General features: G+C 39.5%; 1 protein-coding gene across 1 annotated transcript; it reads right to left on the bottom strand.

Moving 5' to 3' along the window:
* Positions 1-493: 493 nt before the first annotated feature.
* LOC127381693 (vasoactive intestinal polypeptide receptor 1-like) lies at positions 494-26,531 on the bottom strand. The gene is made up of 13 exons (XM_051612346.1): positions 26,467-26,531; positions 16,776-16,875; positions 13,023-13,130; positions 12,169-12,278; positions 9,415-9,512; positions 7,804-7,936; positions 7,180-7,333; positions 5,198-5,258; positions 4,664-4,733; positions 3,678-3,769; positions 2,566-2,695; positions 1,579-1,620; positions 494-784 (listed from the first exon to the last, which is right to left on the bottom strand). Exons 1-13 carry the CDS (start codon positions 26,509-26,511, stop codon positions 596-598), a joined length of 1,332 nt encoding a protein of 443 aa, XP_051468306.1. The 5' UTR covers positions 26,512-26,531; the 3' UTR covers positions 494-595.
* Between the last annotated feature and the right edge of the window lie 708 nt (positions 26,532-27,239).

Raw genomic sequence — 27,239 nt, 5'->3', positions numbered from 1 at the left:
AAACAAGAAAGGGCTTGGGGTCCACTGGCCTAATTTAACAGGCATGGAAGAAAAAAAATCCCGAGTAGATAACATAACTCCTTCTCTTTTTGTGTCACTCTTAAGACACCTTGAGATTTCTTTTGAAGGAGGTTGCTGCTCCATAAGTAATTCCCATTAAGGTGGCTCAAGTTGCATCAAAATAACTAGTAAAAAATCATTAATCATGTGGCAAACCTTTGCTACCACTTACGGTTTCAAATGAAGATGAGTGCTCCTAAAACTGAAAATTCTGAGAAACACTCACAGATGTGACAAACATGCTGTGCCCGGAAGACATTAATATAGTTCCTTTTTTTGGGGGGCTGCTGACATGTGATTCACACTAGCTCAAGGTCTGGCTTTTCAAAACAAAAGAGGTGGATTTTATGTGCTTAAGGAGAGAGAGAACAAAGATTGTGAGACTGATCTGTACCAGGTGAGAAAAGCAGCTCACATTCAGAACCAGACACTCGCAGAAGGCTCTTGGCACTACAAAAAGCCATAGAGAATCCAAACTGGCCGCCTCTTAGTTAGTGGGTTAAAACACCACAGCAACTCAACCTATTAGAAAAGCTCAGACAGAAGTTACACCATTCTGGTACACAGAAGTTTTCCTTTTTGGACTAATTTTTTCAAGCAGTGATAACTGAGTGACATAGTTGACTGGACTGTTTTCTCTGGACAAAGTCCCTGGTTTGTGTGTGAAGTTCAGGTATTCTTGATACTGCCATTTGCACAGTTGTTTCTTCAGTTCACTTTGAACCTGTAGAAAAAGAATTTAAAAAATAAAAGAATCAGAAAATAAAGACTTAGTGGGCATTGAAGGTAAAAACATGCCAAAATATCTGCTTAACTACCATTCTGGGAGTCTATGATATGTTTAATCACCTCTATGAGTGTCCATTCTAAGGCAGTGGAGAGACTGAGGCACTGGGACACTCTGGATTCTCCTTCCCATATAACCTACACGTTTCTGAGTATGAGCTGTGTTTTTACATTTTCTCATGGCTTTTGTTTCATTCTACTCTTCTGGGTAAAGTGCATGCAAATTCATTTAATTAACTAATTAATTATTAGATTGTAGGCTAAAGCATTCTACAGAGAATTTATAGAAATTATAAAAATGTTACAAAAACAGGAGAGAAAGTGTTTGAGCAAAACTACTGAAAATGCACAGGATGCCCTGGAAAGAGAAAAGGGAGAGGGAGAGAGAAAGGGAAAAGGAAGAAATTCACTATGAAAAAAACAAAACTAAAGAAATTTAAGGAGTGTTACAAACTTTCCATTGAGACATCATCACAGTAACTATCAGACATAAAGCAGAAGAAACTTCCCTGACAGTCACCAACCATTTGTAAAGGGTCACTGCTTCTAAGCTCATTTTGTGTTCTTCTGTCTGAACTGTATCAATACAAATCAAGTCAACGAAGGTATTAAGGGGAAAAAGAAAGATATGGGTGTTTCATGCTTTCAGGAGCAGAAAAAAACACAGGTCTGCTCTGGAAATAGGCCCATAAGTTTAAAAAATGTTGATAAATGTAGGTACTTGCTACTTACCTCTGCATTTGAGAAGCAATATAGAAGAGCGACAACAAAACCCTGGGACAAGGAGTGTATGGAGAAGAAAGTCAACCATCAGGAGCACAGAATCAGTGAAAGACATCAAGTTTCATTCAAAATTTGAGTAAGACAGCAAAACTGCAGATTTTTCCATTGTCTCATTGGAATTTAGGTGATGTGCCACTAATTATTGGGCTTCAGAGTAGGATTAAATTCCTCAACGGATTGGTGATACTGTATGCATATTATTGCTGTTGTATGGAGACACCAAGGAGCTTCTGTTCATTGTATCCTGCAAACAAATTCTTCCTCACATAAGGTAGTAAGGACCTCTGCCTTGTTCTAGTCTAGATTTACAGCAGTGAATAAACCAGAGTGTGGACATGGTTGAAAGGGAAGCATGGAAGAGGGATCGTTTTCAACACACATCAACAGGAACAAGCTGTTGTGGGGTACAAGGGAAAGGGGAAGGAAAGAGATCTCAGGTCTTTTTTACAATGTGTACCATACCCAGACCATGGCCCTCTCAAGTTCAGGATATGGTTCTGAACAGTGGCATAGTAAAATACAAAAAATGAAGAAATATTAACCTGGTGGATTTATTACTGCTCAAGTTTAAGGCCAGAACAGTTTGCTACGTATTATCCTTGTTTTTTTCAATCCTCTGCTCATCACCTTTATTATATGTGGAATCAGTTTCAATCAGTTCATCTTCATCCATAGGCTGATCTTGATGGGACTCAGCTATTCAATAAAGGTAAATGTAATTTTTTTGTGTGATTATTAACATGGAGTCAGAACTCAAAACTAGTGAGAGATTTCAAATAATAAGGGAACAAACAACAGAAAGAGCTCACAAAACAGTAAGATGGAATGTGTGTGTTGAATTTAGGTGCATTATTAACACTTCCTCTCATAACCAACCAAAAAGATAATGTTTCAGCCCAAATCTCTTAGGAATTAGAACCATTTTGTCCAGCTTACCTGGAAAGAACCCAAGCCCAACTCAATATAAAGGCGAGCATCCAGACCAGTGCTTTCTGGGCAAAATGCAAACACAATGTAGTGTACTCCAAAGAGGGGGATCAAGAGTAAGGTGGATTTAGCAAGTCTCCTGGCAAACCAAGAATTGAAGAACAAAGCACTGTTAGAAATATAGAATTAGTGATAACAGCTCCAAGCTGGAACAAATTTAAATACTGAGAACAGCTCCATAATGGTGGCAACTACCTCCAATTGTTATGGAAAGATTACTGTCTGCCACTGCCACCATCGACAGCCAGTGAGCAGAGATGAACAAATAAACATTCAACTTTTCTGGGTTGACTTTTAAGGATTTTTCTTCTGTTATACATGCAAAAATAGGGTAGTCTGATCTACAGTCCTGAGACAGATCTCGGCCACATGTAGGTATTCCCCCGTATAAGTGTCTCAACTTCCCAACCTGTCAGTGGAGATCTAATCATCACTGTCTATAGGACTTGAGTCAGTTGCTTTAAGAGTGGAGTGAGAGCCACTGATGACATCCTAGGGTATTCCACTTGGACTTCAGCTCACTCCAGAAGGACACAGGATTACACTAGGTCCTGTGCCATAACTAACAGCCACAGCTACATAAGCTAGGATGACTCTAAGAGCTCCCTAGAGTCCTCTGACAGCATTGCTGAGATTCCCATTGATTGTGAAGGGGACTGTAAGCAGTAAAGATTAAGTTCAGTTACCAGAACATCATCATCCCATTACTGAGAAGAATTTAAAGGAAATAATGTGCACCTTTCTGTGGCCACTTGTGTGGAAAGGGCTGGAAGAAAGATGGATGCATTTAGTCTTTACACTTTCAAGCTGAGTCCTGTTGAAGCTGCAATAATTTTCTATTTTGTTTTTCTCATTCTGCCCAACACACCCACCCAACCCTGGTCCCCCAGAAGAGGAAGAGAGATGTGATATTTGGGATGAAAAGGAAAGCTGACATTTTTATTTCTTCTGGGGATTTCTCTTTCTATTAGTGTGGAATAGAGCATTTTGTGCTCCTGCCCATAAAACATCTCTTATAGCAGCTAGAATGGGTCAATGTCAGGTGACCCAGAAATACCTACACAAAGTGGCTCGAATGGCTCCCTCCTCCCTCTTGAGATTTCAGTTTATGGACTAGGATTCTGATCACGTTAATAAATATAATAAAGTTAATCTGAAAAGACAAGACAAAATCTGTAAATTTACTACAAATCAGGACATATTTTCAGTTGATACAAATGAACTAAAAATCCCTGGTCATAGGAATTGCACTCCTATGAATCTCAGATCTCCTATAAATCAGCAGATCTGCTCTCAGGTCAAATCAATAGCATAAGAAACAGTATTCATTTTTCCCAACAATATATAGTTATACATAAAGATATGGTAAAAGTTGTGTGGGATTTGTATAAATCTACATATCTCAAAATTGGTTTATGTTTCGTATTAATTCCTTGCACTTGTTTACAGCACCTTGCAGATTTTACATGGTCTAAACAGTCCCCTCTGTTCCCTTCATTGTTTATGACAAGGATTTTAACATACAGTACTAAGTGATCTATTGTTTCCTAACTAAATTTAGGTGGAATAAATGTGTGCATAAGGGCGGGGGTTTTTTGCCTTAAGCTTAAACCCAAAGAACTCATTAAAAAAACAGACTACAAGAAATTATCTGTATGCATTTCTTGTTTAAATTAGCTGCATATTCTATGAATCTTGCCAGTATGAATCACTTTTCTTCAGGAATGACTTGCAGAAATATAGACACAACTGTGACATGTGGAACAGAGGTGCCAAGATGATTCAATTATGTCCTGGCATGACTCCAGAAAATATAGGATTAACCCTTTAGGTTGTGATTTAGGAGACTTTAGGAGAAAAAAGGAAAAAATAACCAATAAAATCAGCAAAAAATACAACAATAAAGCCACACACTATGCAAGAATGTCTAGCTATTTGAAATGCAATACAAAGCATGTGCTGTTGCTTTCCTCCCAACTCACTGAAAGGAGACACTAACTTAACTTTCACATTTCAAAAATACTCCAGACAAAATGAAAAAACATACTAATATACTTAGCACGATGGGGCCTTTGATGATCCATAACACGACTCCATTTTCATCATCATCCCAACATCTGAAATGGTCAAACAAAACCAGTCGTGAGCTTTTCATACCACATGAAGGAGTTTCTATCACAGAATAGGAATGTGATGGACTGTTTCACTATTTAAAGGCACTATTTTAAAGGCCAGTACTGATACCTCCCTAAAAGTTCCTGTGCAGCCCAAACTAAAGGAAGTTTAGAACCAGAGTGAAGCCTGGAACACAAGAAGAACATGGAGCTGTTGAAGAGAGTCCAGAGGAGGCCACACAGATGATGGGAGGGCTGGAGCAGCTCTGCTCTGGAGACAGGCTGAGAGAGTTGGGGTGTTCAGCCTGGAGAAGAGAAGGCTCCAGGGAGATCTTAGAGCACCTTCCAGTGCCTGAAGGGGCTCCAGGAAAGCTGGGGAGAGGCTTTTTTTATGAGAATGTGGAGGTGATAGAAAAGATGATACAAAATAGGATGTCCATGATTTCCTTACCCAAGCTCTGACTTACCCAGTGTTCTGTCTATGGATTCTTGTGAGGACCCAAGCAAATACCACAGCAGTGGGAGCTCCTAGCAAAATCAACATGGAACACAATTTGATTATTTGAATGCCACATCCTATGGGATTTTTATTACAAGATGTTTCACAGTGCAACACACTGGATACACATCGAAGTTCAAACAATGGGCCAGATGATTTAAAATAACTTTATGAAACAACTTAATTTGCAGTTCAGGAAAAAAAAAAAAAAAGACATAAAAAGACAGAATGAAATCAGAACAAAGGATAATAGAGGATGCTTCAAAACTATGTTTTCAAAAATAACAGCTATGAATTGCTTGAAGGTTTGGATGTGAATTATGAGCACTTGTAAAGCTGGAAGTACCACTTCTTTTTCTAGAGCTCTTTCATTTTGTATATTGTGGCCAGGACTCTTCCTACACTAGCTGGAAGAGCTCACATTTCTGTCCTGAGGAGCCATCAATTCATGAGCATTCCATGAAAATTTAGCTAAATCCAGGAACTGGGGATTTCAGACCTCACTTTGTCACTGTCTATCCTTCTGCATTTATGACTGAATAGTTATTAATTTTGGGGTCTTTTTGTTGTTTTGGGTTTTTTTTTTGAGGTTTTTTAAAGCCTATAAAATAACAATCGCTTTTTCTCTCCTTCTGCAGAATTGAATTTCCAAAGACTAAGCAATTTTCAAAGCTGCCATAAAAGGGACTTTAATCTGAAGCAGGTGACATTTTCACTGACAAAGCTGTAGAAATATAGGTAATATCTTTCTATGTATCATTTGAGATCTGTAGGAAAGGCCCAGAAGTTCTTCTTCCTACTTTAAGACCTTTAAACTGAGACTATATTCAGTTCAAGTTGTCTTTTTAATTAATGAAGGTAAATGTTTATATCCATATCACCTAAGATCTGAGTTGACCCTGGCATGTCTCTCACTTTCCATTGATTATAGGAGATGAGGATTACTAAGTAATTAATTGAGTTGTTTCCTTTGTTATCTCAAGTTGACAGTGATTAAACAAGGTCTAAGTATCTAGTTTCAGGCAATCGTAATTGGAATAGCTTCAAATCAACATCTTTTTTTATAGAATTCAGACTTTTTGAATGTAGTTACATAAAAAAGTCTGGAAACGGAAGTTGAAAGATAAATTACTAATTACCTTAGGAGAATTTGGATTTCACTATATCAAAAATGTCAATGTAACTACTCAATTTAGGTGCTTCTATTTTAGAATAGTCAAGGTGAGGTACAAGAATATCTGAGAGTCACAATAAACAATTATCTGCAGTGAAAGAAATTTTATGTATTATTTTCATATATTCTGATAATCAAAGAAAGTTCTAGTGGTTTTTTTTAAGGTCAAAAGGTTCCTTAAAATCAGGAAGTCCCAGAAAAAAAATAAAAATACAATGGATTGATTCCTAGTGCTGAAACCACACGATTTAAGACTAAGCTGTCTAATACTGCTTACTAAAAGCAAACTGTTGACTTTAAAAAGTTAGTCACACAAACTTCTTTATTCAGTGGAAAAGACAACGTGTCCTGCCATGTTATCCATCTTCTTGAAGACTGGATTAATCACCACCACATCAAGCGTATCACACTCTACTGACTGCAGGAGAAACCTGGAGAGATAGTTTAGACTGAATGGCCAAATTGAAATTTACTCCAGTTGCATGAAATTAATTACAATCATAAAGATTAGTGCTGCAGTCCTTCAAGTAGACATATCATAGTGCTTCTAGTAACTCAGCCTATCCTATCCTCCCAAGTTTTGAATGGTGTAAATATCTAACCAGATAAGACTGTATAAGGGTGTGTTTTTTATACAGTAGTACTGGGTGAATGAGCAGCTTTCATCAGAAAGGTGGCACCTTTGATAAGCCCCTTTTATCTTAGGAGAAATATTTTATCTAGTTCTGAGAGTAAATGGAAGTACCACGTATCACAAGGAGGAAAAGAGTACTAACCCCAGCCAGTCAGTATGAACCACCACACATACTGCTTGTCCGAAACAAAAGTCAGCAAAAGCAGAGTTTGCAGGTATATCCCTTCAATAAGAAGCCAGAAGAAATTGGCTAAAATACTGAACTGAAAAAATGCCACAGCAGCTTTACAAGCAACCTGGAAATGCAGAGGTAGAAAAAAACTCTTAGGTCTACTCTCCGTTGTGTCTGTTTTCTCTACAAGTTTAAACAAAAGTAATTGTTACCACACTTAGAATGAAGACATTTTTGTGAGATTTGAGTAAGTTTAGAATTCCATAATTTCAATACGTTTCAGGTTTGGGGTTTTTTGATAGAGAAACATTGGCTGTCTCTTCTAAATGAAATTATTTACTGCTAGAAATTGTTACAGGTCTATTAGAGTTGAATTATCTTTACCTTATATCAAAGGTATATCTTATATCTTTACCTTATATCAAAGCCAAATGCAGCCATAGCACTTTTTTTTAATGTTTTATCTAGTATTGTTTGCTTTAAAATTTCAGCTCTAGCAAATTAAAGAGAAACAGGATTAAGAAAACTCTATATTCTCTTCAGGTGAAGAATTAAATATGAAATCAAGGGTAGGAGAGAAGGGAAGTTGAGTACCGTTGACATTAGGCAGTGGTCCATAGTTTCATCTGCAAACAAAACAGCATCTTTGGTGAAAACAGCAATTGCTCTCAGGATAAAGGAGAGAAACAGGTGCATGTGGATGTAATTTCGTGTACAGTGGAATTTTCTGACATGAAAAGAGAAAACAAAAGTTGTTCCTCAAGTGAAATTTCTCATGGCGTCATGAAAATTCAAACAGGAATTTGGTCTGACTGCAGAAATATTCCAAAGCAAATAAATGATCTGCAACTAGCAGTTATTACCTGGTTAAGCTAATAAAAGTGCTAGTACAATTGTCCTTGAATCACCACACCTTTAAAGGAGATGCCAGAAGCAGAAGGTAATTCTGGCACTCTTGGGCTGTAGAACAATAATGCCTTTTAATTATTTTAAATCACATTTTTGGTTGAACAAGCTTGCAACAGATTCTTCATCCCCTTTCTGTCTAGAGTAGAAGTGAGTATCAACTGGGTGTCAGTTCCATGTGGCGGGGTGGCTTCCAGAAAAGTAGCTACATTACCCTAAACTTCATTATCCTTATGAGTGGCTGAGGGAGCTGGGGGTGTTCAGCCTGGAGAAAAAAAAATCTGAGGGGAGACCTTCTCTGCCTCTACAACTGCCTGAAAGGAGATTGTAGAGAGGTGGGTCTTGGTCTCCTCTCCCAAGCGACAAGTCATAAAACAAAAGGAAATGGCCTCAAGTTGCACCATGGGTGGTTTAGATTGGATATTAGGAAAAAACTGGTTGCTGAAAAGGGTTGTCAGAAACTGGAACAGGCTGCCTGGGGATGTGGTGGAGCCACCATCCCTAAAGGTATTTAAAAGCCATGCAGATGTGGTGCTGGGGACATGGTTTAGTGAGAGACTTGACAGTGTTGGGATAACAGTTGGACTCGACTTAAAGGTCTATGATTCTGTTTCCCTAGATTATCTTGTTCATAGTTTTACCTTGAGCTGAAGGAATTTCTTTCCAATTTTTGACATATCAGCCTCTTGACCCTGGGGCTATCTATAAGTGACATGACCTTTAAGACTGCCAAACCACTCCATTGAGGAAGATGCTCCTGTGCTCTGCACTCCTGTCTGCAGAGTAAGCTTAAGGCTTTTGTCCACATGCTTTAGAACCAACCAAAACCAGGATACATTTCCTAATACCCAACATCATCCAACATGACATTTAAATTCCTTTATATCTCTTTCTATAGCTCCCAACTATGGAATCAATGGTCTTTCACAGAGGGAACAGACAGTTTAAAGTTAATGTTGGTTCAGGGGCAGGAGACATTTAGCTGCTGCAGAATATGCCCTGCTCTGCATTAGAGGAATAGTTGCCTAATGTCAAAGATGGTAACAGGTTGGAGCATTTCCACTGTGTGGTGTGAATAAAGAGACTAAGATAGACTGCTCAGCCAGCTTCATTTTTTCAACATCTGCAGGGAAATGCTACAGCACCAATAGAGAAGGACCCGTTGCCATCAGTGGTGTAATGTCTCAGAAGGATTTGAAAGCAATTTAAAAAATCCCACAAAATAAACCACAGAGGGCTTGAGAGGAATTAGAAAGAAACTGTCTTAAGACATCCTGAAACAGAGATAGTTTTTTTTACCTGAAGGCAGCAAAGATAATTAGAGCTGTAATGAGTGCAGTCACTGATGCTGCATAGCCAGCAGTGTAGACTCGCCAAAATGCAGAATAATATGATTTCTATAAGAAAAAGAGAACACAGACCAATGCTGGTGGTTATGCAGCATGCATGCTGGTGTGCTTATTGCACTAAGAAACATCTTCCCTTACTTGTCAGTCCCATCACCCCTGTGCTCCTCTCAATGCTTGAGCTCTGCTTTAGGGTTTTCCCTCCATTGCTGACACAACGTTATATTTTCTTTTGAATACTGCTTAACCTTGCATATCAGACAGGTTTTAAAGCCCATAGGGGCTGCAATGGTGACCCATCTGCAATGGTGACCACCATCTGCAATGGAGACCCCTTTGAGCACATTCAATAAGAAGATGTTAGCTTGGTTGAGTAAGTACATTTTCTCTTATAGACACATCAAGACTCCAGGGCACTGAAACCTGATGATTCATGAACCTATCACTTTTGATTTGGGCCAGATTCAATAAGTATCAGCTATAACGAAAAGATAAATAAAACTTGCATTGAACAGAGGAAACTGAAACACTGTGGAAGTCACATTTTATTGTGGAGGTAAAACATTAAAGCCAAGAAAATAACTTCCATTGTAATTCTTTGGACAAACAATTCATTCAGTTGCCATATACTGTACACATTGTAAATCCTTTATAGTTCATTGTTTGTTTCCTCTAGATTTCCATCAGTTGAGCTTTTGCATGTTTTAAAAACTATGTATTTATTTATTCATTAATTTATTTATGTGATTGTTGCAATGCAGCTTTTGGGTCTGGTTATGGAGAAACAATGGGAAGGACAAGTAGTCCTGAGGCTGATGTGCAGAACCTCAGTTGCCTACTGGGATATCTTTTTAGAGCTTAGAGGAAAGCTGAGGAGGGACTTTTTACAAAGGCTTGTAGTAATAGGACAAGAGGTAATGGTCTTAAACTGTAAGAGGGGAGATTTAGGTTAGACATCAGGAGGAAACCCTTTAGTGTGAGGGTGGTGAGACATTGGCACAGGTTGCCCAGGGGAGTTGTGGCTGCTTCATTCCTGGAAGTGCTCAAGGCCATTTTGGATGGGTCTTGGAGCAACTTGGTTAAGTGGAAGGTGTCCCTGCCCATGCAGAGGGGTTAGATCTAGAGTATCTTTGAGGTTCCTTCTAACCCAAACCATTCTGTGTGTCTATGATCGTATGTCATAAAAAAAATGAAATATGTTTATGCTGCTTTAACTATGCAAATTTTATTCTGATTCACTACAAGATTACCTAATTATTTTAAATCCCAAGAAACTAAATTATCTGAATCCAGACAAATTCCTCCTTGCAAATGCAATGGACATTTTGTTCTCTAATTGGTCCAACCTCTGTTTATCCAAAAGGCAACAATTCTAAGTTGAGACAACTCATTAGCAATTTTAAATAGATTCATAAATAAACCATGCAAACATGACAACCTAGGAATCATCCTGGTGTTTTGGGAACAGTCCTGATCTTATAAAGAGTATTTTCAAAACACAGATGAAAGTTAGAAAATAGGTTCTCCGATCGAAGTATATCTAAGTATTTTGTCTGTTTTTGTAGGATAGCTAAAAAAACCCTCCATGTGCAGAAGATACCATAAGTCCTCACTGAAGGTTTGAGTGAGTTCAACTCCACGTGAGAGAGCCATGCCATGGCAGTGGGCCTCAGGGCTGGAGAGCTGTGCTCCAGAAGACTTTATGGGTCTTACATCCCTTCTGAACCGTTTGCATGGCTTCCAACATCTTTCTGGAAGCTTTTTAACCATTTCTCTTTCTAGCGTCCCCACAGGGTAAAGAATTTTCTCACAACAAGAGTGGTCAGACACTGGAACAGGCTGCCCAGGGAGGTGGTTGAGTCACCATCCCTGGATGTGTTTAAGGGTTGCTTGGATGTGGTGTTGGTGGATGTGGTTTAGGGGAGAACTTTGTAGAGTAGGGATGATGGTTGGACTTGGTGATCCCAAGGGGCTTTTCCAACCTGAATGGTTCTATGATTCTGTAATTCTATGAAGTACACTCTTAGTTTATAGGTGGGGAATTGAGCTCCTGTGACAGCTGGGCTTGAATTTCTAACTTCATGGAGTCACATGACTGTGGCCAATCGTGTCTACACTTCTAAAGATTCAGATATCTGAGCTAGGACTTCTGTGCTTGAGCTTGCATGCCTGGAGAGCCAAATTATTTACTCCAGATAGCACCCAGAGTGTTAGGGATGACAACCCTCTTCACCTTTCTCTGTCTTGCTTTGGTCTGTGACAAGTGACTTTTTCCACTGTTGAGTCACGACTTCACAGTCACAAGGAGCTATAGGAGTTAGTCTTTTCTTTCACAGATTGGAAGGAGTCCATTGTTTCTACCAAAATACCACAATAGGAGGAGGAGAGTATGATCTGCTTCATCTCAGATTTTTGCAAGAGTCCTTTCAAAGAACCAAAGTCTTAATTAGGCAGGTTGAGTGAACTAATCATGAGCCTACTCATTAACATGAGGAGAAAACTGGAGGAGAGGAAAGTGCTACCTGCTACTCCCTTGTTTTATTTAAAGCCTAATCTGTTAAACAAGCACTAAATATACCTAAAAGATTGAAGCTTAGCACTGAGGATGGGCAATTACAGGGTTCTGACAAGGCCCAGGTATGTGGAAGCATCCAATTACTGAAGAGGATGCTCTGGAGATGTCCACAAGGAGGAAAAAAAACCTCACCTGATCCTCAGGCCCTTTACTGGAACCTTCATCAAATCCACAGGCAATGGTGTATGGTGGGAATGGTTCTGACCAATATGCCTCCTGAGTACAGTTTCTCTGAAGGAAGCCTTTAATGGTAAAATATATCAGAGAACGAATTAGGAGGGAGTGGTGGGTGAGTGTTCTTTAGTTTTGACAAGAAACAACATATTTTTATCCTTACTTTGATTCGTCAGTTATGCACTTAACAGGTCTTACCATGTTCAGCCATATTATATATATAGATATCATTTGAAAAAATTAAGACAGATGTTCCCATTCATTTCAAGATGCAGAGGAACTTCTACATTTCATATGGGGAATTCCTTTTGCAAAATCAGTCTCTACAGAGAGGAAATCGATTTCTGCAGCCTATCCTGCATTTTCAGCATAATTTGTACTTGTAGACAAAGCCCTGAGCCACCTGATCTAGCTTGGAAGATAGATAAATATCTTTTAATTTATCCTGCTCTGACTGGAGGATTGGAACAGATTCCCTCAGCAGGTCCTTTCTAATATTAATTATTCTGTGACTTTAAAAATCAGTGATTTTATTACAAACTTAAGCTACTTTATAACACCAGGAATGTAGCAAAATTACCCTTATTTTTTTAGACCACCAAAGGACTAGGTAACTCATTACAGCATAACACAAAACAAAAGAGTGGCAAACACTGACCATGGTCCAAAAGGTGTATCTGCATAATTACTGCATGCCAAGTGACCTAAGGTAGCATTTGGGATCCGGAGAACATGCAAATGCCTGAATCTTTACCTATTAAAATCTATTTTTAAAGTGTGTCAAAACAAAAAGAAGAAGAAAAAAGTCTTGCCATGGATGTTGGTGATTTCTTCAAAAAATCTTGGACAAGGAACTTTAACCACTTCCCCAAAAATGGCTCTGGGCCAGCAGGTTAGACCATCCCAGTCTCTGGAGCATCCTGAAAAAAACAAAGTGGCTTTAAGTAAAGAAATACACAAAGAACATCACACAGTTGTTTTTACATAATGAGATTGGCAGTGGGTTTCACATGAATTCATGTGCATGAAGAGCCACAACAGCACATGAAGCTCTGGCAATGAAGGACTCTGTTGTTTTCCTCTTCTGCTTGAATTCATCACTCACACATGCACTTGGGATTCCAGCTGGACCTTCCCCTACTTTACCTCATGAGAGAGTGTACCTGAAACTCAGACCCAATCTGAAAGTCAAATCAACTGAAGCTCTTTTTGTTGTCAAAACAATAGCCACAAAATATCTACTCATTATTAGCACTTTTCTCATTACTTGTTTCAGAGTGAATAGCACGAGAGTTAAAAGTTCAGCCTTAGACTCTTAAGTCCACGCTTAAATTCTACCAATTTGATATGACTTAAAAGAAATAATGTAAGGGTTGAAGTCTTGCTCTTCAGCAATCAATAGGATTTTTCCAAGGGACTTAAACAGGGATTAGATTAATCTCAAACTATAAAAACATCACATAAAAACCCATCTTCAGGAGTAGGTCTAACTGGTTGACATTTGGCTGATGCAAAGCATAGTCCTAGCTATGAGTCCAACAAAAAGGGTTTTCCAACATTGTAGTTAATCACAGCTTTGTCATGGATGCATCACATTGAGACTCAAGCTGTGGTCACTCAGTGCCTGTTGACAAGTAGGTGTGGGTGCAACACAGAAAAATTATCAGCTTGTAAAGCTGCCTGAACCAGTAAAAAAAAGCACTGCACTGTAACCAAAGGTAATCCCTTGGTAGTCATAAAGTGGATATAAAGCAACACAGGAGTTTTCTTTGGGAGATGTTATTCTCTTTCACTGATTCTTTTCTGTTTCCTCTGTGGCTGATGACAAGGTAAACCTAAAATTGGCAAGAGCTGAAATGTGGAAGCAGTATTACTTGCCTGTAGATGAGCAAAGTTACTCTTTGGCTTCCAGAAGGATAGTCCTGAGAAACTCCCACAGAATTATCCTCACATCACTCTCAGGAGGATGAAATTCCTGGTATACCCAATTTGCCAAGTGGAAAAATAGAAGCCCTGATTCAGTATTTTTACTTTTAATCAACTAAAATACGTTATTGAATCTTAGATGTGTTCCCTCTGGGATCCATAGAGAGAGATGGGGACTTCCAGCCCATGATTCATCCCATATATTGGTGGCTCCTTTTGGAGGGCAGGATGAATCACTCACTGCAAATACTGAGGTCTTTCTGATGATTATAGCCTAAACCAGGCTGTTAATTTCCAAATTAATGAAGTCAGGTAATGTAAGTCCCATTTAAACATGCAGTTAGTTGCCCACACACTTACTTAGGGATTTGAGTCCTTCTTAGAGGGTCTATAGTACATTTGAGGAGCTGGGTCTAAAAATCTATCATATTTGGCAATGTGGGGTAAAAAACAAGAATCAGGTGACATTATGTAGGAGTGGAAACTGCAGATTTGAAATCTTAGAACTGGCTTCATCTCCAGTGATTTTTACAGTTCCTATCAGAGAAACCACTGACTGCAGAGGCAGCAAGTACATTTTACACACCAGGGTTTTCAAGAGGCTAATAATGATCATCCAAGTCACCTGAGACCCCATCAAGACAACTGCAGTTGTAATTGTACCAAGCAATGTTGGCATCATAGTTATTTAAGTCTTATTCAGTAACCCAGAGCTTGCTCTTTTTGAGACAGTTGAGAATAATAAGCATTTTTAGAGCCTGATTTGACTGACCTATTTTACACACCTCCTTCAAGACAAGAGGAACTGCACCCTGGACCCTGCTAATGACACTCATTAGGTTCTGCTTTGTACAAGAAGAATAAAGTGGAGCTGCATTAGACTAAAAAGTCTGCAGCACAGACTAATTCTAGCCCATATTCCCTGTGAGTGCTAAGAAGCCACTCTCTACACATTGTGATCCTTCTGTTTGTCTCATGTGCAATTCCTGGAAATTAAGATGCAAGCTGGGGACTCTTAACAATCTTAGTCTAGTTTTAAAAAGCCACAGATAAAATACTGGGGATTAATTGCTTTTCCAAATCCAATCTTTAATTTTAAACGATGTTGAGAAAGGCTGTAAATACCAGAACAGGTTTTCGTTAAAGTTCTTCCATTTCTAGGGAATAAAACATGGGAAGGGGAGCTTTCAGAAGTCCAGAGCTGACAAATTTTGAAATTTTCAAATAATTTAAAAGACATTTAAGCAGTTTAAATTTCTTTAAGTAGCATTTGCTACAAAGAGGATTCCCAAATCATCTAATTATGTTTCTGGTAAAGAGAAAAATGCTTGGAATATCATACTAGGTTTTCCAAATAGAAAAGGCATATCATATAACATTATGCAAAATTCCTGATTTTTATCAGGACTTTTTTTTGAGGTTTACTGGGCTTTCCAAGTGCAAAATATGTCCAGGATGTATTCTGGACTTGATTAAAGGAGGAGGAAAATTACGATTAAAATAAAGGAGGCAAGTACAGGAAAGACACCAGACATTAGAGTGATTGGAAAGGCTGCAGAAAAACAAATAAGAGGATAAAGAAAATAACCTAGGGGTAAGTTTCTAAAGTTTGGTGGGTTGCTAAGGGCAGAATTCCAGGTGGCTGCAATACTTCCATTCATACTAGTTGCATGAGGCATCTTTGTATCATAATGTCTCTGTAAATAATGAACACCTGGTAATTCAGGCCAAATGAAAAATCTGACTGAGGTGGATTAATACTTTCCTAAGCAAAACTGGCTAAAAGCAAAAAATAAATGTGACTGAACTTTTGAAAGAGTTTGAACTTTCCACTTTGTATCAATTAAAAACAGGTCTCCCCAGTGCCAAAACCCAAGCAAAGCAAATACCCTACAGTTTTTTAAAAGTATTTTACTGCTTTCTGAAATGTTCATTTTAATTATCAACATTTCTATTTCTGCATATAATAGATTTCAAAGCACCACCACATTAAATCTTTTCAAACAAAGAAGCAAAGAAGCTCCAAAAATGCAGAAACTATTTTGAAGAAGTTAGGGTATTTTTTTTTTTACTTGTATTTTTATTGGCAAATATAATTTTCAGCAAATTGGAATGATTCTCAACACACCAGAATTTCAGCACTTTTCAGTGTCTTTTGTGGAAGTTTCTTAGCAGTTTTGGATATAAGTAAAGAAAACACCAAATATTTTAGCAATGTTAAGACATTCCAAGTAAAGGTTTTCTACCCTCACTAAGCATCTAAAATTCTCTGGGCCTCAACTAATCATCTTACTCTCATTCAGTAGTTAATAAAGAAAAATGCAACTCCAGAGAATGTTTAATCTTACCCTGAAGTATCTAAACCAGAGACTATGAAACATGTTCTAAGGATACTCATCTTTCTTGATTTATTTTAAGGGAATCTTAAGACTGAGATACTTAGCTTTTAATGATGTCTAAAGTGTGATTATTTGAAGTCAGATGGAGAAACACTTTAAGCTATTGAGAAAACAAATACAACTAGGAATCAAATCCTGAATCAAGAGAGTAAATGTCACCTTCACGTTGTGCTCCTGAAGTACTACAATAGGTATTTGCATATATATAAAAATATATATATATGCAATCAGGATCATTACCTTTAACATCAGGTGAAAAAGATTCATTCTTTTCTAAGCACAGAGCCTCTTCTTTCACCACCTGCTGGAATATCTTGCATTCTGGATGGATTCCCTCAACCTTGGTGAGAGAAAGAGAAAAGAAAGACACAACAAACCAAGAACTGTGACTGTCAGAATGAGAAAAGTCAGGTTTCCTTTCCAGTTTGTTCCTCATGGCTGAAACTTTTTAAATCCAAAAATGAGGGAGGGAGGGAGGGAGGGAGGAAGGAAGGAAGGAAGGAAGGAAGGAAGGAAGGAAGGAAGGAAGGAAGGAAGGAAGGAAGGAAGGAAGGAAGGAAGGAAGGAAGGAAGGAAGGAAGGAAGGAAGGAAGGAAGGAAGGAAGGAAGGAAGGAAGGAAAGTTTGCTTTTTAAATATATGAGTTGGGTATTTTTTGTTTAGTTAATTTTTTTGGATGCTCAGAGCTACCTATTGGCAAAATATTCCTATTTTGACACTTGGGAGCTTGCAAGAATATTTTTTTAAAATTTATTTTTATTGGAGGAATTAGCCTTAAGTGTGATAATCAAGTCTTAGCTACTCTTCAGGAGGATGTGCCTACTCTACTTTGATGCTGATACTGACAGAATGGGTTCCTGGTCTTCCTTGGGTTGGTGAGATTATAGTGCTCTACAAATCACTCTACTGAGAGAGTCTGGTGTAACTTCTTCCCTTCTGAATGCAGTTGGTATAATTGGAAAAAATAAAACCAATAAATAGGAGTGAAAATTTTATGTTTGTTTGCACTTAAATAAGAAAGACTCATGCCCAAGAATGTACAGAAATGAGAATAATTGTAGTTTTGGCTATAGTCTAACCTGATTACACAATTATTATCAACATATTATCTGAGGATGCTACACGCTCCTTAGGCAGAGGCACTGTTTTCATTTTATGAAGATATGAGAAAGAATTAATTACTTGTTTTAGGAGCTTTTGAAGAGGCATTTATCTCACAGGTTAAGATACCTATATTTAAAGAGGTAAATGGATTTCTAGACATCAGGTGTTGAATAGGGTCTAGATTAATCTCCTTAAGTACAGATACTTAGTGTTATTTAGTTGCTGTCATGTATTTTGCTTGGCCTCAATCTCTCACTCCAGAAAGCTTCATGTGCCCTGTAGACCTGCATCATATCTGCTGGGATTGCAAAGATGTTCTTAGGACCCTAAAAAATCCCAAAGTGCCTCTGGAAAGGCAAATAAATTCTGGGAAACTATCTACAGTGTCAGTGCCTACATGTGACCCAAGCTTCTTTTGCAGTCTATGGGAATTTAAAGGGTGTCTCATTCACCCAGGAACAGTTAGTGCCATTTGGGATGCTAGAGGGTATCTCAGAAACCTTGTGCAGATTCTGCATTCATTTTGCCAGCCCCATGAAGAAGTCTCAAGCACATCATTTGATACCTTTGATAATTCTACACACCCATGTTTAGGTAACTGAATCAAACCAAGAATCAGGAGTAACGAGAGCCAAAAGGGTCTAGAGAACTGTATTCACACAACTTAATACTGCACCAAAGTCTCCTTTGGGATATTTGGATCATCAAGACACAGAAGTCTTACAGGAATAGAGCAGAGAGTTTGCTCTTTTGCAAGCTATGTTGTTTAAGGCAAAGCCAGAGGCTCGGGACTTAGTTATTTGAATGGAAAGGATGGATTGAAAACTTTCTGAGACATTTCTCAGGAAGACTGTAGGACATTTTAAACCTCTAGTGACTCTGAAAGCACAGTACAGCTGGAAACACCACAGCTATATAGCCTTTCCACTCTCAGCAAGTTGATTTATTGGCTTTCAGAGTGTTTTCAATGAGCAGTGCAACCAAGACTTCTTTTGGCTTCCACAGAAACTTTACTGGAAGTCATGTAGACTATTACTTCTTAGCAATAATATCTGCCTAGGGGAAAAAAAATAGAACACAATTTCAGCTTTAAAAAACCTTCTAAAAATTCTGCCTATATTTGGGCTTTAAAGTAGCATAGACAGACTGGTTTTAATTATGAGGCCCTAGAAATGGTTCATACATCCTAATATTAGAACAGAAAAGGGATTAAGGGCACTGTTTGAAAAGAAAATTAAGACACAGCTTTTTTTTCATGCAGTATATTCCTCCAGTGGGTAATTCAAAATGCATTTTATAAATCAGCATGAGTGACTCTTAAAATAGTACTTCATGCTGTTCAACTGCAGCAACACAATTCTGAAATGCAATTTTCCAGGTATTAATAGGTTCCCTGCTCATCACTTTATCTTTTAACATAGATTTCACTTTGCATTCAGCCTACATAACAAATTCTTTGAGTAGTAGTAACAAAACGATTGCTACATAAATCTCTCACCATTTCAGCTTATAAAGATGGATTCAGCTGGACAGGAAACAAAGAATTTGTTCACTTTCTGGAATTTCTAGACCCCGTTACTGTTAAGAAATGTTGTATTTGGAATGTCCTTGGACTTGATGTTTAAAAGTCTTGACAACTTGACATGATGCTACACAACTGACCAAGCCCTCTGGCAAAAGGCTTGAAAGGAATGGACAATTGTAACCCCAAATGAAATCAAAACTATGAAAGGAGATTTGAAATGCCCTGGAGAAACCAGCACTTGGGAGACACGGGTTAATTAACTCACTCCTCTTGCCAGAGGTGTTGGGAATGGTGGAAACAGACAAATGATGGAAAGTTCCAGAGAAGAAAAGCTTATCCTTCTTCAAAGGCCACCTTGAGCAGCACATGCTGCAGATGCAGGTGGAACATATATTGCAGGTAACCTCACTACCACAACAGCTAAGCAGTTATTCAGCATGCTCATTATTTTTGCTTCTGGATTACTGGATTTGTGGTGGGGGTTGCTACAGCCACCAGAGTTTTTTGTTATAGGACAATGCACAGGTTAAATATTACTGACATATTGCTGCTTGAAAAATAAACATCTAGTACAATTGCAGATGTAACCCACAGATCACCCCATAAGAGACAAAAAAGAAGCTAGTTTTCTTAATTTATGATGTTGTAGCTTTACTGAAAGTAATCCCACCATTCCCAGAAGAAAGCAAAAAAACACCAACACTGCCAACAAAAAAAACCAAGACAAACAAAAAACCCCAAACAAACAAAAAACTCCAAAGAATAAAAAATAAATAAAATAAAATAAAATAAAACTAACATAAACCAAACCAAAATAAAATAATAATATAATAAAATAATATGAAGAAATGAATGAGATGAAAAAAAAACAAAACAAAATAAACCAAAACAAATTAAAATAAAATAAAATAAATATAAAACCAAAACACCCAGCCTAAGCAAACAAAAAACCCCACCAAAAATATGGAAAAAATTATACATATATAAGAATTTGAGCACAGTGACAATGCTTCAATTTGTCAGTTTTCCTCAGGCTTCAAGAAAAAGGAAAGACATTAAAGCATATCACAGTTAGAAAAAAGCCTTCTGGGCAGAATATTGCTTGTGATTTGTTGGGTATGGCTTACCTGTTTTTTGTTCTTAAACTCACAGTGCCTTGAGAGAAAAGTGCATGTTGTTGCTCCCATCTGCTTACACGGGTTACGTGGTGGGGCTTTCTGGAAAGCAGGAGCTCTGCATTTGTTAGAGGGACACAGTGCAACCTGCGAGGTACCAGCTGTAGTGACTGAACTCTTGTAGGAAAAGAATAGCTCCTATTTACCTTAGGAAAGGATAGTTTATAGACAAAAACAAAGCAGATTTTCTGACTCAAGGATGTCCAACCTGACAGTCTTCCCTGCCACAGCAATAAGTGCAAGAGGCTGATTTAAAATGCTGCTTCTTGGATCAACATTTCCTTGTAGCTAGACAGTAACCTGGCATCAACCTCACTGAAAATCCCAGTGGGGTGCCTTCACCCCAAGGCTTGTGCAGAAAACTAGAGGGGGTTTGCAGTGTTGTAAGCAGCACCAAAGGAACAGAGTTTTGCATACCTGAGCATCATCACACAAAGAGTTTTTTGCTGCCTTGAACATTATTGACCAATAAAAATTCACTGGTGCATCTTAAATCCAACTTCTAACCACTGAAACAATCTTGCCTGGATCAAAACAATCACAGAGTGCACATTAAAAAGTTACCTATGACAGATGTGGGTATGCTAAAAACCAAAGAGTTTAGAGAACCAGACTTAGGGCTTATGTTTATTTTTAGACTTCCTTCTCGTAACATGTGTGACCTTATTGCCTTGAACCCTTAAGTGTTATACTCACTGATCATGTTTTGTGTTTCCTCTGTTACACGGTTGGCCCAAATCTGAAGAGGAGAATCAATCTAATGGCACTTTGATTGGTTCCTGTTGCTCAACAACAGACTTAACAAGCTCTGGGAGGAGAGTTTTTCTAGCAACATCCTCATGCCACACTTGATGAAACTTAGTTAAAAGCAACCTTGTCCTGCTAGCCCATCCAAAGACAGTGCCTCTAGACTGTAATTCAGACTTCATGTTAAAGTCACTTCTTCACTCATTATGAAGTCCATTGGCACAACTGGGGAAAAGCAGGGACATTTTCTATGCTCTCTGGAAACAAGGGAAGTGTTTCAAAGCTGGGCACTGAATATGTCAGTCGCTTTTGAAAGAGCAATTGAATGAGATCAAAAAGGCAGAAATAAATAGGTACCACTTAGTCTTTTTGAAAATTAATAAAAAATCAAAGAAGTGGTTGAATTCATTGGTAACATGGGAAGGTTTCAAGAACTTGAAGGGTCTTTCCGGGGATCTGGTTTCATTTCCAATGCAGTGCAACCCTGAAACCTCACAAATAGGTTTTGCGTCAAGTGCATAAATCATTTACTAAGAATATTCATCACTGTTCTTTTTGCTTCTGTCTCTACAGCTCACATTCATGTCTCAGATCTCCCCTGAAATCTTCTCTGTACATGCTGTTCTCCCTGTCTGTGCTTCTCCTGTTCAGTTCTTCTGATATGACTCTGATGACTGAATATTTTAGTTTTCCTTTAGACAAAACCAGAGCTGTCTGCCATTCTTGCCACACGCTGATTCCCAGCTTGGAGGCTTAAAACTCACCCAGTATTTTAGGGTACAAAAAAGCCCAGCACAGACATTCAAAACTCCTGCATCCCCTGACCATTTTTGAGCATGGAATGAAAAGTTCAGTCAGTCCTAAATGTTGGCCAGTGATGTCAAAGACACAGAAATGTTTTCATTTTTTCAGCTGAAATTCTGATGAAGAGACAAGGGTTGTAGATGGAAGGTGGCCCATGAAAATGTTGAACAGAGGACAAATAACTGAAGAAGACAAAGAAACCCTCAGCCTTTTTTATAAACTTCTCAGACTGTTGAATGTGTCTCATGTTTCTTTCCACCTGCTCAACTCTTTTCTCAAAATGCCAAGTGCTGATTAAAAAGTTTGGAGGCTGGGAAACACAGGTCACCAAAGTCAGGGTCAATTTTTGAATGCTCTTTGAAGGCAACTGGGACCAACTTCAAGCTCCATAAGCTCTTGTCTGTTTCAGCATAACTATATTTATGATCACCTCAAAAAGGATCTTCCTGTCCACTGTGGCCTCTAAGTAATTCCAGGGTATTTACCATGTAATATATGTAACATTATGTTCTGTCTACAAAAGAAACTACAAAAAATAACCCAGATTTCTTATGCAGCAAAGTCCACTGCTCAACTGTGTTGTAAATATAGATGAGCACCCACTTTCTTTTTTCCCTGTCCAAGCTATGTTTACCACTCTTGAGCATAGAATAATAGAATAGTTTGGGTTGGAAGTGACCTTAAAGATCATCTAGATCCAACCCCCTGCATGGGCAGGGACACTTCCCACCAGCCCAGGTTGCTCCAAGCCCCATCCAACCTGCCCTTCAACACTGCCAGGGATGGGGCAGCCACAGCTTCCCTGGACAACCTGTTACAGTGTCTCACCATCCTCATTGTCTAATCTAAATCTCCCTTCTTCCAGTTTAAAGAAATTATTCCTTCTCCACTCACTCTCAGCCCTTGTCAAAAGCCCCTCCTCATCTTTCCTGGAGCCCCTTCAGGCACTGGAAGGTGCTCTAAGGTCTCCCTGGAGCCTTCTCTTCTCCAGGCTGAACACCCCAACTCTCCCAGCCTGTCTCCAGAGCAGAGCTGCTCCAGCCTTCTGGTCATCTTTGTGGCCTCCTCTGGGATCCTTGCCATTTTTGTGTTGGGGACTCCAGACCTGTACACAGCACTCCAGGTGGCATCTCACAAGAGCCAAGTAAAGGGACAGAATCCCCTCCCTGCTGACCACACTTAGGATGCAGCCCAGGACACCGTTGGCTTTCTGGGCCACAAGCTGATGCTGACTAACTGCAAATCATGAGGTCACCACAGCAGTGACATGAGTCCAGACATCACAACATATTGAGTTATTGTACCGAGTCCTGCCCTCAGCTTGCAAGCTCTAACACAGCCTTGATCCCAGAAGCTTTGAACCCCAAAGGGCAAGACCTATTTCTGATTTTTCTCTCCAGCCAGTTAAGTGAATTATTTCAGAAGTTTTTTGTTGTTTTTTTTTTTTGCTGACAATGACTACCTAGAGGACATTTGCAGTGTTTGTTTTCTCTTTCTAACTCGATTACCTACGGAACAGGAGAAGCTGAGACACTGATTGCCTTACAGTCATTTAGAGGAATATCTTTTCAAGATTGTTTTTAGGACATTGGAGTAATGCTTGAATGCTCCTCAGTGTATTGGATTGTATCTATCTGACTGTATCTAGCTGCATTGCCTTATACAGACCAGTACTTGCTGTACATACATATCCATGTCTCTCAATGTGCATATTTACTCAGTGGTGTTCTGAATGTGCCAATACAGCCATAATAATTTAATTTTTAATAGAAACGATGCAATTCATATTATCTTGAGAAAAATGAATTGACTAGCTCTATGCTAAATTTGGTAGAGCTTTTAATTACCACTAACACTGAAGGAATAACGAAACACTAATAACTGAGGAAGTAAAGAGAAATTTCTCCCTTTCTGCATGTGTAGTATGTTTGCTTTAAAGTGGAGTTCGTGTCACCTAATCCCAAAGATCTTAAACCTAGATGTCAAAGTCCATCAGCAAGTTCACTCAACTGAAACCATAGCCATAGCTCTTGGGACATGTCCACCTTTTCCCAGTAGTGTTGCAGAAGACTAAATTAGTAGCTTCAGACAAGAACCCTAATTTTAGATAGGCAATTTTAGATGATTAATCTAAACTCCCCCATTAAGCCTCCCTTAATGATCAATGAGGGCAGACAAGCAGTTCCAGGGAAGGATTCCTCCTACCTTTCTCAGACACCTGTTTGAGGACACGGTGACTCACTGTACAGGAGCCTGCTTCCCTCCATTAACTCCCTCCAGACAAACAAAACACCTAAGCAGACTGGTTCTTCCACAGATCCAGTTCCCTATGGAGGGGGATTTCAGGTCTGCAAGGATCAGATCCCTAGAGGAAACGTGTTTCCAACACAAATGCAGCCGTAGGAGCTATATCAGAAATTTTGACACCCAGCTCTGTTTTATTGGGAGCTCAGCATCTTGCCATGGATTTGGATCCATATGCCACCAGAAATACATTGTTAAGGCATATGTCTAGTTCAACAATAACCCATCTAAGTTCCCATTCTCACCTCCATTCATTTGATCAGCCTGAGCCCCTTCCCCAGAAATGTGAAAAGCTGTTATGTGTTTGAAGAAGAAAGCAGTTGAGCTCAGCAGGAAGGACAGTGAATGCAGAGTCTTTTCTGTTCCCCAGCCTCTGTTTCCTGAGGCTCTGCACACTTTAAGACAGGAAAAGTAATTTTTCTGCATTTCAGCACCACTGCTCTCTGTTACTTGTCACTTACAAGCAAATGGTAATTTTTAATGTCAAGGACTCTGTTCTGGAAGGCACAAAATATATCCCACAACAAACAGCTCCCTGTGGAGCTGATAGGAGTTAAAGGTACCCAGTTCCACAGAGGAACCCTTCTGGCTTATTTCCACATCAGAATAATGAATTATTTGCAGAACCCACACTAGAATTATTTCTCTGCTCTGACATGATCCTTTGGAATATGAAAGGACAGTTTACACAATACATCCTATGGGTCTCTGGCCTTTCCTGACTGTAGCTTAGGGTGCAAAGGTTCCCATGAGACCTTGTTTGAGACACAAAAATCACAGCTATTTAGAGCTCTGACTCTTGTCAGACATGTAGTTGGAGTTAATATACGAGGAATAGTTTGAGGCCAAAAGCTGCACAGACCGTGCAGTTTGTAGAATTCCTTTTATTGTAGGCACAATCTGCTGCAATATGCTAAAATATGAAAATGATGTGTGGCAGCCCACAGATGTGCATGATACATCACTTCAGGTTAGCTTCACTCTGCTGACAGCTGCAGGAATAAGTTGTGTCTCTATTATGTGTAAAAAGGCTAGTCCAGATGGCAAAACTCATCCTAACTGTAGCAGTGTAACACTTCAGACTTTAGTTTTCCCTGAACAAAGTGTATTACACACAATAATAACCATTCATGTCAAGGTTTAAGTAGCAAAGACCTGTATCTTGTCACTTGTAGGTAAAGCTGTGTAAATACAGAGGACAAAAATGAGTTCCAGAAGATGTGAGGTGCAGGTGTGAAAATTTACATCCCATCTTTCAGCTTTGAAAACGGAAGGGTCAAGACCACTCTGTAACCACCTAAGCTCTCACTGTTATGAGTGGACTAAAGGAACATTCACCTCATCTGTGTCTCTCAGGATAGGATTAAATGTTTCCCAGGAGGGTGACTGTCTCCCCCATGACTACAGACAGTCTGAACCCCAGCCTGCACTAAACATTTAATGAGTCCCCAGGAGTCACACCCATAGAAAGGTTCCCAAACACTTCTCCGTGGCTGCAGATTAGAGGGGAAAGAGGATATATGGTTATACTTGTACTTATATGAGCTTTTGCTAACCAGCCCAGGCAATGTCAGCAGTAGAGCAGGGGGCTTAGGGAGGGATTTATGTGTTTGAATTAAATCTCTGTGCCTATACATCTTCCCTAATGTTTAATTTTACAGTCTCACCTGCTGCCTCCAGTGCATAGCAGACATCAGACAGTTCATGTTCCTGCTTGGTGATATTACAAGTAGATGACTTCAATAGTAAAAACATCAGTGCTTTTTCAAAGAGGTAAATGTACCAAACCCATCAGGAGGAACTATTCCTTCTTCATTATCCTCCTTCTTCAGCAAAGTTGCCTTTCTCAGAGCAACTGGGAGAGCAAGCCATCCCCTTCTGTCTCTCTAAAAGCCATGCTAAAGCTACTCTGACTTAGGGGTGCTTTTCAGTCCTTTGGAAACTGATATTCTAATGAACAGCAATGAAAAGACATTTATTAACAGCATCTCAGAGCTGGAAAAATTTAAAGAGCTGGATCAAACCTCCAATTTAGGAATTTTTATTTATTTTCTTTTCTACCCATCCCCCCTTTTTTTTAATCTTTATTTTTAATTTCTTTCTACCTCCTCCCTGTTACAAGAAAAGTTACCCTGCCTCTGCAGACCTTCTCCCCTGGATCCAGCTGCAGAGCCATCCAGCTGTGGCCAACAGCGTCGGGAGCCAGATGTGCGGTGCCCCTGCCCCCTTCCCACCTCCCCCCGAACCCAGAGGAAGCACCGCCGGGCACTCACCAGCGGGAGCAGCAACCAGCACCAACTTAGCATCCTCCGCAGCATCCTCCAGGTCCTCCCCGCTCCCTCTGCCTGTTGTGAAGCTGCCAAAAGCCGAGGAGGCTCAGCCCGCCTCCCACCTGCCCAGGACCCGCCCAGGAGAGCTTTGCACCTCCCTCCCCGGGCACCCGGGTCCCTCCCGGGGAAGCCCTGCACCTTCTCTCAAGAGCAAGCTTGCAGTGGAAGGAAGGAGATGCTCCAGCATCCTCCTGGGATCTTTGAACCCACCTCCATGAACCTCTGGTCACCTACCTGTGGGGAGCTGGAGCACTGGCTGCTCCTTTAGGGTGTCCTGAGATGTACTCTGTACAAGAAGGGATGCTGGATTCATCCCCCTTTGTGCTAGAGGGCCTGTGCTTGTGGCCAGTGGCAGCAGGTTTTGAAAGGATTTGGGTTTTCAGTGGGTCTGACTGCATGGTATTCCCCAGGGATTGGGTTTCTGGGTTTTCCATCCTCCTCCTCTCAGATAGAAAATTTTGAGCAGTCAGAGGGGATTCCCACCACAAGCTGCATAAGATCTTCCTGGCAGCTGTGTTACAAAGGTACTTGGAATGTAGCTTTTTTTCTTGCTGCAGTGGGTAAAAGCCAAAGCCCTTCTTACCTACAGCTTGGATTTTTTTTTGGGGGGAAAGGCCAAAAATGATAGTAATGTTTTAGACGTCAGGATTCATAGGACCTAGACACCAGTTCTGGGTTTTGCCACAGGAAATATTACACCAAGCTGTTTTCAGGGC

This window comes from Apus apus, chromosome 2 (assembly GCF_020740795.1).
Source record: "Apus apus isolate bApuApu2 chromosome 2, bApuApu2.pri.cur, whole genome shotgun sequence".
NCBI lineage: Eukaryota > Metazoa > Chordata > Aves > Apodiformes > Apodidae > Apus > Apus apus.
This window is presented reverse-complemented; position numbering and strand designations above follow the sequence as displayed.